Raw genomic sequence first — 16,248 nt, forward strand, 5'->3', positions numbered from 1 at the left:
CATGTTTGAATAATTGTATTCCTAAAGAGAAGGGTGTCAGTGGGTCTTCACTCGACTCTATTGGATTAGTGTCAAGACCGAATTCAGTGCTCACACCGTGTTCACAGCCTTTTGCAGACATGCATCAGGAACATCTTCATATTTATAAGTTTTTATTCATGAGAAGATATTCTCAATGTACAATTGCAATTAGCTGTGAACACCATTTTGTGAGGACTGAATCCAATTTCTTATGACATGTACAAGAAACTATTAACCATAGATGATATTGTATTTGGATTTAAGTTTTATGAAACGTAAAAACCCAATTTGCAGACATGCATCAGGAACATCTTCATATTTATAAGTTTTTATTCATGGGAAGATATTCTCAATGTACAACTGCAATTAGCTGTGAACACCATTTTGTGAGGACTGAATCCAATTTCATTTATGTCAGCTCAGCCTGAAAGCAAGTATGGGGTTGAAAATAGAAATGATTCAAGTGGACAGATATCAAACCGGATCTTATGACATGTACAAGAAACTATTAACCATAGATGATATTGTATTTGGATTTAAGTTTTATGAAATGTAAAAACCCAAGGCAAGAAGCATCCGCTGTATACATTATATCATATAATATAAAATAAACATATATAAGGGTTCGACTATATTATATCGGGGAGCATCGATAGTTTGAACTGAAGCTTGTTTGGAACCAAATACAAAGGAGAATTTCAATCGGAGTTGAAAGTTGCTCTATCTATAAATAAGAATGCAGTTATGCCTACAGTCCCTTGTCAATCAATAGGACAGTTACTATTTTTGAATACGAGACGATCACAAACCATCTCATTGGTTGAAGTTAGGGCCAGAGAGACCCATTAAATAGCAGTTCTCACAACCAGTGTCGGTAGATACTAGATACCGACCAAGTAAGGCTTATGTATCAGCACGATAAAAATTGTGGAATCATGAACCCAACAAAACAATCCTAATTCTACATCATCAAGAAATATATAACTTAAAACTTAAACATTAGAATAGCAAGGAGATAATCTCTGCCAACAAGATCAAGATTGAAAGAAAAGGGGTAAAAAATTGTCTGCAGGTTAGTAAATCCAAATCCCACTAAAAGATTTTTTCTTTTTTTTTTCAGTTTGAGAGGAAGTACATAACAAATGATACACTATCTGTGCACGTAGTAGTTCCCACTTCTCAGAACCTTAGAAGTTATCATCCTCTCATTTGTCTTCCCTTCCAAGCATCTATGCCTTCTGGAATTAAACAAGGATTTTGAACATGAGATGAAATGAAACACAGTAGGTATATGCAATTACCATCATTGTGTGTGTGGCTGTGTCCGTGTGGGTTAGGGAGGTTACCTGCATTGGAAGATACAACTTAAATTCTGGTGGGAGCTCTTCCTCAGAATAAAGGCGATCAGAGAAATATATCCTTCTCAAGCGGCAATTTGCATGAACCTGAACCCGAAGAGTTTCCACATAGTTTGTGCCATATGCTCTCTTTATAAGATCAGATAGATTCAACTGAATTTGATTCCACCCCTCATCCAGCCTCAAGGGCATAGTGCAGATATATGGCTTCACTCGAGTCACCGCCTTAAAAAGAACAAATTCAAGAGAATCAATGCTTTAATTCCCACAACCACGATTTGCTGAGGTTAAGACAGCATTTGCTATGTTTTGCTTTTAAAAATAGCTTTACTGATCAAGTTTCTTTTCTTGTTTTTTTTTTTTTTTGTTTGTTGGGGGGGGTAACTATTTGATGCATTAAAGTGAAAGAACCCTTCTAGTATCAATATCCAACCATAATAAATTCATGTGATGAATTTTCTTTTAATGGAGTTACATACTTTAACAACCTAACAAATAGTAATAATAGTAGTAGTACCAACACTCTTGGAAACAGCCTCTCTGCATGTGCAGGGGTAAGGCCGCATATATCTGCTGCCCTTTTTAGTAGTGGCACCAACACTATACTTTCAAAATATGAAGCACCTTGGAACCAAAAGTCAACAGTACTCCATCTGTGGTTCTAATACAATCCTCCAACCTGGTTCTATATCCCAAATGTTGATACAATGACAGTTTTATGCAGGACGACCTCAAAAAAGGAGCTTACCCAGAACAAGGGCGCAGTAAACAGCTAGATACAGTATCGCAGATTTAAACTAAAAATTGAAGTATCTGACATGATATGGCACCTCTTTGTACAGGTTTCTAGGTATCATAGATTGCATACTAGTAGAGATTAAGAAAGAAGAACATTAGAGAAGAAAAAGGGGGGAAAAGTGGTAGGGCCCTGCTACCCCAACTCTACCCCTGGATTTTGAGCTTCATTTTTGAAGGGGATAGCAGACTGTTAATCACTTCTCTAAGAATAAGCAAAATTGCATAGAACAATGGAAATGGCATGGCTATACATGACAAGGAGAGAAAATCTCCTATAAGAAATAAATCTAACTTGATGAGCAAATACATGAAAAGAACATCACAAGAAAAGAGAGCCCAGGAATATGTCATTGAATCTTTGGGTAGTCATCTATATAGTCCCCCCCCCCCCTGCAAAGACAATAGGTGCCCAAGAATTGTGGTAGAACTTAAAAAATTGTTACAATATAAAGACAAGCTAAAATAGAACTTAGATGAAATAACTAACAATATGTGGCATAAAATAGTTTCCCAAAAAATGTGTTACTTAATATGACCAACTGTGCAAAAATAGCAAAATAAGTGTTAGGAGAATCTGAAGGAAAATATAATCCGCTAAAGACACTTGATGGTGGAATGAAGAAATTTAAAATGTAACCAAGGCAAAAACAAACATCTTATAAAGATTAGAAAAGACTAAAATGTAGAAAACTTGGAAAAAATATAAAAAAAAAAAAAAACATTGAGTAGGAGCCAAAAAGAAAGTCAGTGAAGTTTGAAGGCATGTGATAAATTTTACCATAACCCAGACAGTAAAGGAGAAAATAGGATTCATAAACTTGGTAGAATCAAGGTTCAAAATTTCGATACGTATTGTATCAGTGGCTTCCCAATATGCCCCTACAGGGGGTGTTTCAGGCCTCAAACCAACCCCTCTGAACCAGTTTGAAAGAAAAACTAAAAAAAATAAAAGGCGAGCCAAGATACAGGCTGATACACCCCTACCGGTGTATTGGCCTGTGTTGATATTTTGAACCTTGGGCAGAAAGAGAGAATGAAAGAGGATAGACTTAAATCATGTTAGATGCATCAAAGGAGACGGAATACCCTGTAAGCAAAAACTCTGCACACAATTTGAAAGTACAGGCATCCAGCCATACATTGGGAACATCTCCCCATGAATTTAATATACAAGTATGGGAAATATTCCCAATGTGCGACTAGATGCCATGTGTGCAGAGTTTTTGCTTTTAGAAGATCTGGGCTCGCATCAAAGAAAAGATCAAAGAGTCTTGATAAAGGGTGAGAAATTATGGAAAGATGCAAAATTTGTTTTAGAAAATCACTAAATGAAGAACATATGGAGGGTGTGAGCTGGAGAGGGATTATTGTACCTACACCCAAACAACCCCCTCCGGAGGGTGTTGAAAATCTGAACTTTGATGGGAGTAGTCAAGGTAATCCAGGACCTTCGGATGTAGGAGGGATTTTGAGAGATAAGGATGGCAGCATTCTATCCTTATTTTCAAGTCCAGTGGGAGTTGGTGATTCTACAAGGGCTGAGATACTGGCTGTGGTACAAGGAATATAGATTGGCAACCAACTCTAAAGTGGTAGTGAGTTGGTTGTCAGATCCAGAAACAGTTTCCTGGGGCTACAGGGATCTTCTTAAGAAAATTAATTGGCTTACAAGGAATATGTCAGTCAGATTTCAGTGGGTTAGCAGATTGGCAAATGCCTTGGGCTGATTCTTTGGCTAAACAAGGGGCTTCTCGGGTTTCTCTGTTTTGGGCTACCTTATAATTGTATTCTGTTAAGAGTTTGGTTATGGTTTCATTTCTAAGGGGAGGTAACATCATGTGCCTCCTCTTAGGGTGATTGTATACTTTATTACTCTTAATAAAATTTCCATTCATTTATCGAAAAAAAAAAGGATGAAGAATGGGAAGGCATCAGCACCCAATGGTATTCCAATAGTTGTCTAGAAATGAATAGGGGAAGGCTTGGTGCAATTAACTGAACTATTCACTGAGATAATGAAAACCAAAAATGCCAAATAAATGGTGAGAAGAAAAACAACCTTCTGAAATAAACAGACTGTTTAAAAAGATGCAGAAAAGTGATAGAGAACAGCAGAAACCAAGAATCAAGAAGAGAGAAGAGGAAGAAGATGGTGGTGGCAATAAGGGTTCAGAGAGAGATTTCCGAATCTAATCTCCTCTTACACCCCTAATCCCTTTTCATTAACTTAATTTCAGTAATTTACAAAGAGGCCCTTAACTGGGCGAATAATTAAAAAGACATAACATAAGAAAGGCCCAAGTTGAGGCTCATTACAGCAAAGAACATAAAGAAAACAGTCTATGGGTCATTCGGCCCATCTTCTCTACACTCCCCCTCAAGTTGAGCATAAATGTCAATCATAACAAGCTTGCCAGTATCATGCTGAAGTTTAGCCTTAAGGATGCCCTTGGCAAAGAAATCAGCTAGTCGTCCTTCAGAAGAGACAAAAGGTAGACAAAATTCTCAAGAAGCCACTCTTTCTCCAATAAAATGTCTGTCAACTTCAATATGTTTGGTTCTGTCATGTTGCACCGAATTGTGAGCAATGTTAATGGCAGCCTGGTTATCACAATATAACATTAATGGCTTATCATACTCAATACCCAGATCCTCCATCAAGGATCGAAGCCATAGTAGCTCAGAAACTCCATGAGCCATGGCTCTGTATTCAGCTTCGGCTGAAGATCTGGCAACAACTGATTGTTTCTTGCTTCTCCAAGAAACAATATTACCTGCTACCAAGCTACAATACCCAGAAGTTGATCTTCTATCATCAATGTTTCCGACCCAATCAGCATCTGTGTAAGCTTCAAGTTTCATACGAACATGCTTAGCAAATAGAATTCCCTTTCTAGGAGAACCCTTCAAATAACACAGAATTCATTCTATTGCTGCCATGTGAGTGTCCTTGGGAGCATGCATGAACTGACTAATGCAGCTGGCAACATATGCAATGTTTGGCCGAGTCATGCACAAATAGAGCAGCTTCCCAAGTAACCTTTGGAAGACTCCCTTATCTTTCAACAATACTCCATCTGAGGCAAAAAGTTTATGACTCATACCAATAGGAGTACCAATTGGTCTAGCACCCATCTTCCTTGTTTCAGTGAACAAGTCAAGCACATACTTCCGTTGAGAGATAAGGATCCCATCCTTAAGTCGAGCAACTTCTATGCCAAGAAAATATCTCAATTCCCCCACATCTTTGATCTCAAACTCTGTATGAAGAAATGATTTAAAATCATTAATCCCTGTTACATCATTGCCAGTCACAACTATATCATCAACATACACAATAAGATATACTGCCAAAGAGCCTCTCCTCTTCACAAAGAGGGTATGATCAAACTGAGTCTGTATATAGCCAAAGTTAACAAGGGTAGACCTTAACCTTTCAAACCACGCCCTAGGTGATTGTTCAAGTCCATAAAGAGATTTCTTCAGTTTGCAGACTTTCCCTTCCATATCTGTGTCATACATCCCCGGAGGATGAGACATATCATATAAGTCTCCATTCAGAAATGCATTTTTCACATCCAATTGGTAAAGTGGCAAATCTGAATGTGTAGCCAGAGATAGCAGAACCCTCACAGAGATCATATTTGCAACAGGAGCAAAGGTCTTCAGATAGTCAATCCCATATGTCTATGTATAACCTTTTGCAACCAGAATAGCTTCGTGCCTTTCAATGGTGCCATCAGCATGATATTTGATGGTGGAAACCCACTTACAGCATACTAGTTCCTTCCTTTCAAGCAAATCAACCACTTCCCAAGTGTCATTATTATGCAGGGCATCAATTTTTGTTCTCATAGCATCCCTCCACTCTGGAATAGTAAGAGCTTCTGACACTGACCTGAGTATTGGGTTAGAAGCAACAGAAGAAAGATAGTCAAAATATGAGGGACATAGCAAACTATAAGAAAGGTGTTTGGAAATGCAATATGTAGTGCACTTCCTTTTACCTTTCCTGATAGCAATAGGGACATCAAGGTCTAGGAAGGATGGCTCCAAAGGGACTGTATCAGTACATGTTGCCTCTTCTGTGACCGGAAGTGTAGGAGGCTCATGTGTTGTAGAGGAAACAATCTACCCACTTCTAGTTCTCAGCCGCTGGTACAGCCTAGGATTAAAAAGAGGACAATGAGGTAACAGAGGAGGAATAGGAATATTGGAATGAGAATGAGATGATTGTTCCTCCCTTGACTCATTTGAAGTAGGAAGAGGCTCAAAAGAAGACTCAATTGGGACAGGAAAGGGGAGAGGTAACAATTATGACAAATTTTCCCCCTTTGGACAATGCCTCTCTTGAGAAGGATCATAAAAAGAAGAAAACTCATCAAAGGTGACATCCATTGAGACATACCAAGTTCCAGACTTTGGATCAAAACAACAATAACCCTTTTGTGTAGGGGCATAACCAAGGAAAATTTACTTGTGGGCTTTCGGATCAAATTTATGTCTCTGGGTACTTGGAATGTGTACATAACAAATGCAACCAAAGACACGGAGTGGAATAGGAAAAAGGCCCTTGCCCAGATAAAGAAAATTGAAAGGAGACTTAAAACCCAACACTCTGGATGGCATACAGTTGATTAGGTAGGTTGCAATGATGACAGCATCACCCTAAAATCTTATAGGGACATGAGAGGCAAACAAGATACTTCTTGCAACTTCAACAATATGCTGGTTTTTTCTTTCAGCAACTCCATTCTGTTTTGGAGTCCTAACACAGGAACTTTGGTGAATATCCCCCAAACCAATGAGATAACAGGTTAGGTTTTTCTCAAAATATTATTTTGCATTCGGATTTGAAAATTTTGATTCTAGTATCAAATTGAGTTAGAACAAATTCATGGAACTGCTTCACAAGTCTGTGAACTTCATCACGGGACTTCATCAAAAATATCCAAGTATATCATGAAAAATCATCAATGAACAAGATAAAACATTCGTAGCCACCCATAGAGGGTAAGTGGTAAGGCCCCCACACATTAGAGTGCACAATATGGAATGGAGGAGAATATCTTTTATTATTCAAAGGTTTCTACAATGTTTTGACAACTCACAAGACTCACAATGAAGACTAGACAAATTAATTCCCTTAAATAGTTCTGGGAAAAAATGACTCAATGCAGTAAAAGAAAGATGACCCAAACGAAAATGACATAACATGACACGACTGACAAACTCTGAAGATGTAAATCCAAAGGCAGCTTTCCTAGGTTGTCCTTGGCCCTGTCTAGGAGTATCCAACAGATATATTCCATTCGCCTCATGGCCACTCCCAATCACTTTCTAAGACTCCAGATCCTGAAAAACACCATAGGAAGGAAAAAATGCTCACTGCAATTCAAGGACTTAGTTAGGCTACTTACAGATAACAAATTTGTATTTAGTTTGGGTACATGAAAAACAGAAGGGAGTAACAAAGAGTCTGTAGCCTTGATGGTTCCCTTGCCAGAGATAGGAGAAAGAGAGTCATCAGCTAGGGTGATTTTATCACGACCAAAAAGCAAATCATAAGAAATAAATAAGGTGTAAAGGCTAGTCATATGGTTAGAAGCACTAGAATCAATAATCCAAGGGATCCTACGATTACCTGAGATTGTTGCATGATTGGCAAAAGCCCGTATACTGAATGAGCAAATGCAGAAGAGATTGAATTTCCCGGAGGGTTGGAAGAAGAGGCAACACTCGCTAGGTGACTGATCATCCTTCCATACTTTTCATACTCTACCTTCACAACTGCTAATTGTTCACTAGCAGTCCTCTCTTCAGTTAGGCATTTGTCACTATCTGGACCAGCAGCAATATTGGCACTTCCTGCCTTCATATTATCAGACTTCTTTTGGAACGAAGGGGAAGAAGCTCCGGATGCAATTTTCTGCACTTGTCTTTTGTATGCTTTGGTTTCTTACAGTAGTCACAAATAACTTCCTTCTTACCTGAACCACCTGGACTTCCTGTAATTCTCTTAGGTTTCAACCCCATGTTAGCAAAGTGATCATTTTGACCAGCCCCTTGAATCTGGACTAGTCTCCTGCTTTCTTCACTACTTACCAAGGCATAGGCCTGAGACAATGAAACACTATCCTTGGATAAGATGTTTTGCTTTGTGATGTCATACTCGGGATTCAGCCCTATCAAAAATTCAAACACCCTGTTTCTCTCAACTAGTTTTTTGTAGGTTTCAGCACCATTAGTACTTTCCCAGGCTACAGTTTCCGTCAAGTCAATTTCTTGCCAAAGGGATTTCAATATTGAGAAATAAATAGCCAAAGGTTTCTCCCCCTGCCTTAAATTTTTCACATCACTCCTTAGCTTGTATGCCCTGGCTACATTCAATTTCTGAGAATAGGTTTCAGCAACATTGTCCCATATTTCCTTTGCTGAATTCATCCACAAATAGTGTTGACTAATTTGAGGTTGCACTGAATTTACTAACCATTCGATTACAATGTATTTTTCTTGCATCCATTTTTCATATGATGGATCATCTTCCGAGGGAGCCTTCTTGCTTTTGGAAATACAACTCCATTTGTCTCTATTGCAAACGTGAATTTTTACTGATTGTGACCATGCCAGATAATTGGTTCCATCTAGCTTGACTGTGGTCACAGCCAATAAAGAGTCAACAGAGGCCCCCGGAACCTGTCCGAATTCAGCAACATGCTTATTTTCAACTTCTAAATGATCCATCTTCTTAAAACACTCCAAAAATAACTTCCAATAACTTCAAACATCAAAGTGTTCAGCAACATGTTATGAATCAACCTATATGCAACTGTACCTATTAACTGCGTCACACCTAGAACCCGAGAGAAACAAAAAAAAACCTAGCCGCACCTTGTAGACTTCATAGAACACCAATCAACTTGAATCGATCTTCAAGATGAAGAACAAGGTCTTTCAATCACTGAGCGCCAAGGTCAAACTCCCTGTGGGGCCCGCAAGCAGATTTCTCCAGTTAATTAGGGTTTTGGGCAATACACTTGATACTGTCAAGGTGGTGACAAGGATAGCCTCCTCTCCAAAAACCACTACCAATTGGGCTGGAAAAAATTTTCTTTAACTATTCATTCGATTCAGCTCTCAATACATTGTGTATGGAAAGAAAGAGGAGAAAAGAGAGAAAAGAAGAGCCCATTCTGATACCAAGAAGAAAAACAACCTTCTGAAATAAACAGACTGTTAAAAAGATGCAAAAAAGTGATAGAGAACAGCAGAAACCAAGAATCAAGAAGAGAGAAGAGGAAGAAGAAGGTGGTGGCAATAAGGGTTCAGAGAGAGATTTTCAAATCTAGTCCCCTCTTACACCCCTAATCCCTTTTCATTAACTTAATTTCAGTAATTTACAGAGAGGCCCTTAACTAGGCGAATAATTAAAAAGACATAACATAAGAAAGACCCAAGCTGAGGCCCATTACAGCAAAGAACATAAGGAAAACAAATAAGAAAACAGTCTATGGGCCATTCGGCCCATCTTCTCTACATGGTGAAAGAGCACCATTGTGCCTATAGTTAAAAACAAAGGCCATATGTAGGGGAGGTCATATCTATCCCAGCCTAGCCTAGTAACTTCTGGGATTAGGCATAGGTTTTTTGTCTAAAACCAGCCCAGTTCGCAATAGTTTAATTAATTGCAATAAGCCTTGTCTCATCGTCGCCATCATCATCTAAGTCTTGTCCCATCTATATGGAGTTGACTACATGAATCCTGTTTTTCCATTCCATTCTATTCAGTGCCAATTATGGGCAATCCCTTGCCCACTTGACACTACACTTGGGTTAAGGTGTAGTACATCGCTTCTAGGAATGCCCTAGCATAAGCATAAAAAGACAAATCAGGATCCATGACCATGAGAGTTTGGCAAAAGTTTTATACAAGTGGAGCTAGTTTTTGAACAGTTTCTTGCTGTGTGGGTGTGGGACATTGTTGAAATCAGCCCCCCACAAGATAGTTTCCCACAACGTCCAACAGCATATCCCCGTCGTGTATTGGGAACATCTCCCGGTGATGCCTCATCATTTCTGGTACTTATCATCGGGAGATGTTCCCAATACACGGGGGGGGGGCTGTGGGACATTGTTGGAAACTATTTTGTCAGGAGCTGATTTGAACTCCCCTTTGAGGCTCACCTCACCTAATCACCAAGCAGTTTTGTACTTTCTATTATAAAATACTTTTTAATTCTTTATTTTTTGAGATTATAATTATAAAATAGACATTGTTATACTAAAATATTCATTTTGTGTGTTTATATACCAATTTCTTTTCATTATTTTCTTATTTGTCAGGGTTTAATCAATACAAACATTGCTAAATGCTGTAATGAACCCTCAAAAACTATGGTGGGGTGGTGTATATTTTCTTTTCTCAATACAATACATTTTCTTCAGAAAAAAAAAAAAAAGTTTTAGTGCCAGCTAAACATGGCTCTAGATGGTTGAAGTGTCTGAAAGAAACAACCTATTGTAAGTTAAGGGTCTAGAAGAAGCAAGGATAGGCCAAAACAGACATGGGTTGAAGTAGTAAGAAATGGTTTGAGAGCCCATGATTAAACAATGGATATGACATTGAACAAAGCATAACGGTGGAAAAATATTCATGTAGACAACCCCATATAATTGGATCAAGGCTTTTATTCACTTAAATTGAAAACTAACCAAGATTGATGGGCTTTCCATGATTGAAATTGGATAGAGGTTGTGCCGATGGACTGCTTGCATCACAATTGCATCCTAAGTGGATCACAAGGTTCATGAGAACTCCACAAGGTTCATGAGAACTAACCAAGATGGATGGGCTTTCCATGATTGAAATTGGATATAGATTGTGCCAATGGACTGTTTGCATCACAATTGCATCCTAAGTGGATCACAAGGTTCATGAGAACTCCACAAGGTTCATGAGAACTAACCAAGATGGATGGGCTTTCCATGATTGAAATTGGATATAGATTGTGCCAATGGACTGTTTGCATCACAATTGCATCCTAAGTGGATGATAAGGCTCATGACAAGTGGGAAGGCATGTCCTAAATTGTATGGATAGGTCTTTACAGAAGCAAAAAGGCTTTATTATTAGGCTCAAGATAAGCAGTAAGAGAGGCTAGAGAAGAAAGTGTGCAATGAGGCATAAGCCAATAATGGCATTTTATTTGAGAAGAATATAAATTTCAGTTGGGTCAGTTGCAAATGGCAGATTAATCTGAGTATCAAAAGGCAATATTATGTGTCAGTCATGCCAGCAACTAGATGGATTCATATCAAATAACATTTAATTTCCATAAATAACCAAGATGTAACCAACTTGTATTAATACGTGTTCATTTCATTCAGTTATTTTAGTGATCAAGGGTCTATCTAGTTTTTTCCACTCAAAGAAAAAAGAATATGAGGGAGAGTAAAAAATAACTAATACATTGCTTAAGAGCCTTGGTTTGCCCCACCGTCTTTCAAACAGCACCCCATTGCCTACTATCCTGTGGTACACCTTAAACCATTTAACTTATATTTACTTGCAATACTACTCTAAAAACTTGTAAAAGTTGTGGCAAAGTAAGGTTTCAAAGGTTAAGAATCATGTCCAAGAAAGAATGGCAATGGTAATGGCCATTCTTTTCATGAATGAACCAAGTTAGATTTATTACTCAAATAGATAGAAGAGGAATGCTGGTAAACAAAGAACTCATCATTTAGTAGAATTCTTCAAGAAAAAGAAAAAAACACTTGGCTCCTATCTCAATTCTCAATTTTGCAGTCCTCCAAATCCCAAATATCTGGAGAACCATCAATAGAGATCCAAAACTGTGCAGTGCCCCTAATCTATGCAATCTGTACATACACATTAAGTAAGAAATTGGAAACACCTACTCTCTGTTACTCTTATGGGTAATGTCCAAGAATGACCTGACCAAATGACAAAGAACTAAGATCTCCATGCTTCTGCAGAAAGTTCTACTAAGATTGATAAAAGGGGGAAATGGACCAAGCAAAGACAATAGATCTGAAGGAAGATTCATACACCTCTGGTTGCTCTTCCCCTATTTCCTTGGTTAATACTATCTTTTCTCCTTTAATCCTTTTTTGCTTCTAATATAAAAAAGTAAAAACCACAAATTTAAGACATATTATTCTAGGGCTAGGACATTCATAAGACAAAAGAAAAACTTCATATACTTAAGCATGACATGATGAATACATCAGCTAATATTCATGAATAATCAAATAAATAAATCAGTTTTGTTAGCAGTAATTTTGAATATATCATGAAGAATCAAATAAACCAAACCAATGTCCTTAGCAATAAATGTAACAATATGAGTTGACATTAAAGATCTGAATTCCCAGAACACATAACCCAAGTATGGATCCAACAAAATTTGATCCAATTTCCTAAAATATTTTCCTAATTTAGACTAGAATACGTGATTATAATCTTTACGTTAGAATTTATTCAATGGTTTATCTTACCAAAAGGTTGTTACCAATAGTAATACATTCTGAAGCACAATAAGCCTATGAGAGAAATTACTAACATCAACAACTAAACAATTGGCAAGACTTACACACTTGAAAGTTAGAAGCTCGGAAACGACGCCTGACATTCTTATCATCCAGCACTTGAATCTCAAATGTGAAATATTTCTTTAGATTCTTCACGATCATAACCAAGAAAGGGAGCTTTATACCAAGTGTTGCAGCAGGATCTGCTGGGCACGTAATGTATGTTGATTGGATATTCGATCCAATTATTTCAAGGACATTAGATTGGATGTCTTCATCTTGCAGACGTCTGATTTGGCCATTAGCAACTGCAGAGGTTCCAAAAAAAAGGAGCATTTATAGATGCTGGAACACAATTTTTGTAGAAATATTAGCACAGCATAGAGCTGCAACCATGGATTGTGAATTTAACCTCTTTGTGCACCAGACATGTTCATAATCGAGATTTTCTTTTATGTGAAATGTTGCACATACTTCACCAATTGTTTAAAAGAAAAAAGATTGAATAAGTTTTGGTTATTTAATATAACTATTTCCAAAAAAGTCAACTCACTGATTGAAGGTCAGATCAATGGGTTATCACTGGCTTGTGCATATCTATTGAATCCCATTGACATGTCATTGCTCCAACACCCCCCCCCCCACACCACCACCACCAATTTTCTTCTAGCAGTATTTCATTTGTCAAGAAGATAGACTGGTTTATGTCCATTATAACCAATAGAGAACAGGGTAAGTTCTCCAATTGGAAGGAATAATGCAAAAAACTGGATTTATCCTAATAGCTAGATGACAGCTCAGTTAAGCAGAAAAGGATCATACAACAATAAAACGAAAGAGGTAATCACCTTCTTTATCCCATATTTGCAAAGGCTTGCTCCTGTTTAAATACCCAATAAGAAAAATTCAGACTTTAGCGCACAAGAGAAGTGTAAAGTTTCAGAATATTAACAATACCATGTATGCAGAACAACAGAAGAGACATACCCAAGGCTGTACAAAATGGATAGAAACCCAGACTGAAATGTGTTTTTAAACATTTTCCACCACCGCCAACCAGAACTGTAACAACAGAATCAGAAAAAAAAAAAAAACTTGATCAATCACCGCACTAAATGCAGGGTCCCTTGAAGAATTAAGGCACAAAGTATACTAGTCAACTAGATGAACCGTCTAATTGTCCCAGCGGTTCAGAATCTTCAGATATTATACTCAAAGGTTTAGAATCTGAAATCTAAACTGACTATAACAAACAAAAATTCAAACTTGAATGACCTAATCATCCGTTAAATTTCACTCGTTTCATAAATTCAAGAAATTTCATCAGGAACAAGCTAGGAATTAGCCGGCCATCATGCCAACCAACTGATACTGACCATCAACATGGTAGAACTATTAGGCAAATTATGAACAAAAGATATCAAATTCGCTAGGGTATCAAATTCCTTTCTACACAAAAGGAAAACCTTCCAGCCAAATCACAAGTTCTCGATTAAGGAATTAAATTCGTTAAAACGTAAAAGTAGTAACGATTCAATTTTCAAATTGACAAAAGCCTACCGTCGCTATTCAGCTAAGCCCAAAATAATTTCAATAACGGCTCCGTTGGACTTCTGCGTAGAAGGGACTGAAAACAGTTCAAAACTAAAACAGTTAGCCATATTTCCGCCCCTTTAAAGGCGAAAACATTGTTTTCCAACTCTTTTTCATCAAAACAAAGGCAGCCAAAGTAGAAAAATAAATCATAGAGAAATTACAACATAATTGAAGAAATCGAGAAAAAAGGTGGCCAAAAATCAAATCCTAAACGACTCCACTATCTCAAAATTATTAAAAAAAAAAAACTCTTACCGGAGAAACGAAACTGTAACCCCAACTGACGAGCGAATAATCGAACGCTTCTCTGGGTTGTTCTTCTTTCTGTCAAAGTAGTAGAAAAAAAAAAGGCAAATCTCTTAAACTCCCTACTGTTTGCTAAATTTATTAAGTATACCATTATTGTTTGTCTTTTGTCTAACGATATCTCACTGTGTCTAATAATTGATTAGTTTTATCCTTACCGTTAACATTCGTTGATATTCCGTCAAAATTTATACACACATAATGTATATATTTTTTAAAACCCAATTTTACCCTTACCTTCTTCTTCCTTTCAACAGCGGCAAACCGAATTAGTTCGATCTTTAATCGGCGACAATAGCCCCCTCCACCTCCTCTCTCTCTCCTTAACCAGTGGAGATGCTGGGGAGGGGGATGACCCGATGCCAGCAAGACAACGGTGACCGATAAGGAGATTTTCGAGCGCCACTTAGAATTTGTGGGTGACCGGCAAGACGACGGTCTCCGACATCCAAATGTGGTACCACTCAGACCTTATTTCCAAGACAAAGAAGAGAGTCTCTCTCCCCTTATACATCGCCGCCAGCGATTTCGACAAATCTTTCTTTCAAAAGATTCACCACCACGATCCTTCTCCCCTCTAATTTTCCACCAGCTCTGTTTGTTCTTCCAGATCTGCAACACCCAATTTCATTGAGGTTTTTCTTTTTTATTGAGGGTCTCCATCTTGCAGGTGGTCAAAGCTCACCTGGTGCCAACGCCTCTGCATTGCTCACCAGACAGCTGAGGCCTGATGATAGCTTGGCTCACAAAGGTAGTTTGCGAGCCATAAGAAGAGAAGACAAACTTGAAGAAACCTTGTTTACAACTTCATGCCATTCGTTAGATTGAGGACTCTTCCTCCCAACCTGAAGAAAATGATCACCCCAAAGCATCTAGTAGAACAAAAGTTTCATATTCTGTCCAATCAACTGAGGAATTCCAGCCACCAAAGGATGGTTTCAGCATAATAGTAACTAGACCTGTTCATGGGCCGGGTAGCCCGATGGCCCGGCCCGGGCCGGCCTGCACCCCGGTCGGGCTTGGTCATGTAATTAGGCCCGGGCCTGACTTCGGGCCTAACACAGTAAGCCCAATTGTGTTTTGGGCTGGGCTCGGGATTTGTTAAAAAAGCCCGGCCCGACTCAGCATTATATATTTTGTAAAATACATAATATGTATTTTATATATTATATAAAATATATAAATAGTATAATATTTATTGAAATATATATTTATAATTATATATATATATATTTATAATTTCTCTCTCTCTCTCTCTATTCAGTCGCTTCAACAATAGTAACAGCATGGGATAAATTTCGAGCTTGGGCCTAGGCCCGGGCTTCGAGCTTTTTATGAGGGCAGGGCTCGGGCCCAAGTTGTAGGCCTGATGGTCGGGCTCAGGCCTTAGAAAAATCTATTAATACAGAGTGAAAGCCCAGCCCGAACCCGGCCCAACCCATGAACAGGTCTAGTAGTAACAATGTGGCAGCAATAAAGAGTGTTGCTACCTAAGGAGCAAACTCATAACCTAAATTCTTAACGGTTTGGATTCAATGCGTTTGGACTCGAAGGGATTTTCTCTTCGAGTCCACTAAAATTTTGACACATCTTTCGGTCCTAGTGGGTTGTGTGT

General features: G+C 38.2%; 1 protein-coding gene across 3 annotated transcripts; it reads right to left on the reverse strand.

Moving 5' to 3' along the window:
* Positions 1-998: 998 nt before the first annotated feature.
* On the reverse strand, positions 999-15,498 carry BUG22 (cilia/flagella-associated protein). 3 transcript variants are annotated; one of them, XM_010273507.3, is made up of 8 exons: positions 14,871-15,498; positions 14,583-14,651; positions 14,292-14,358; positions 13,719-13,793; positions 13,580-13,611; positions 12,798-13,039; positions 1,368-1,604; positions 999-1,259 (listed from the first exon to the last, which is right to left on the reverse strand). In XM_010273507.3, the coding sequence occupies exons 4-8, from the start codon at positions 13,769-13,771 to the stop codon at positions 1,251-1,253; spliced, it is 573 nt and encodes a 190-aa protein (XP_010271809.1). In that variant the 5' UTR covers positions 13,772-13,793; positions 14,292-14,358; positions 14,583-14,651; positions 14,871-15,498; the 3' UTR covers positions 999-1,250. The 3 variants fall into 3 exon arrangements, with proteins under 3 accessions (XP_010271809.1, XP_010271810.1, XP_088748471.1); XM_010273508.3 differs by lacking the exon at positions 14,292-14,358; XM_088892345.1 differs by lacking the exons at positions 14,292-14,358; positions 14,871-15,498 and having other exon boundaries at positions 14,583-14,722.
* Between the last annotated feature and the right edge of the window lie 750 nt (positions 15,499-16,248).

The sequence above is a fragment of the Nelumbo nucifera genome, chromosome 7 (assembly GCF_055504915.1).
Source record: "Nelumbo nucifera cultivar China Antique chromosome 7, China Antique-T2T, whole genome shotgun sequence".
In the NCBI taxonomy this organism is placed as follows: domain Eukaryota; kingdom Viridiplantae; phylum Streptophyta; class Magnoliopsida; order Proteales; family Nelumbonaceae; genus Nelumbo; species Nelumbo nucifera.

Coding starts and splice junctions, on each gene's coding strand:
- BUG22 (XM_010273508.3), bottom strand. CDS start 13,771: ATGTTTAAAAACACATTTCAGTCTGGGTTTCTATCCATTTTGTACAGC. Junction 13,612..13,718: donor TCCATTTTGTACAGCCTTGG/GTATGTCTCTTC, acceptor GTATTTAAACAG/GAGCAAGCCTTTGCAAATAT. Junction 1,605..12,797: donor TCCGAGCTTCTAACTTTCAA/GTGTGTAAGTCT, acceptor GTTCTTTTTAAG/GCGGTGACTCGAGTGAAGCC.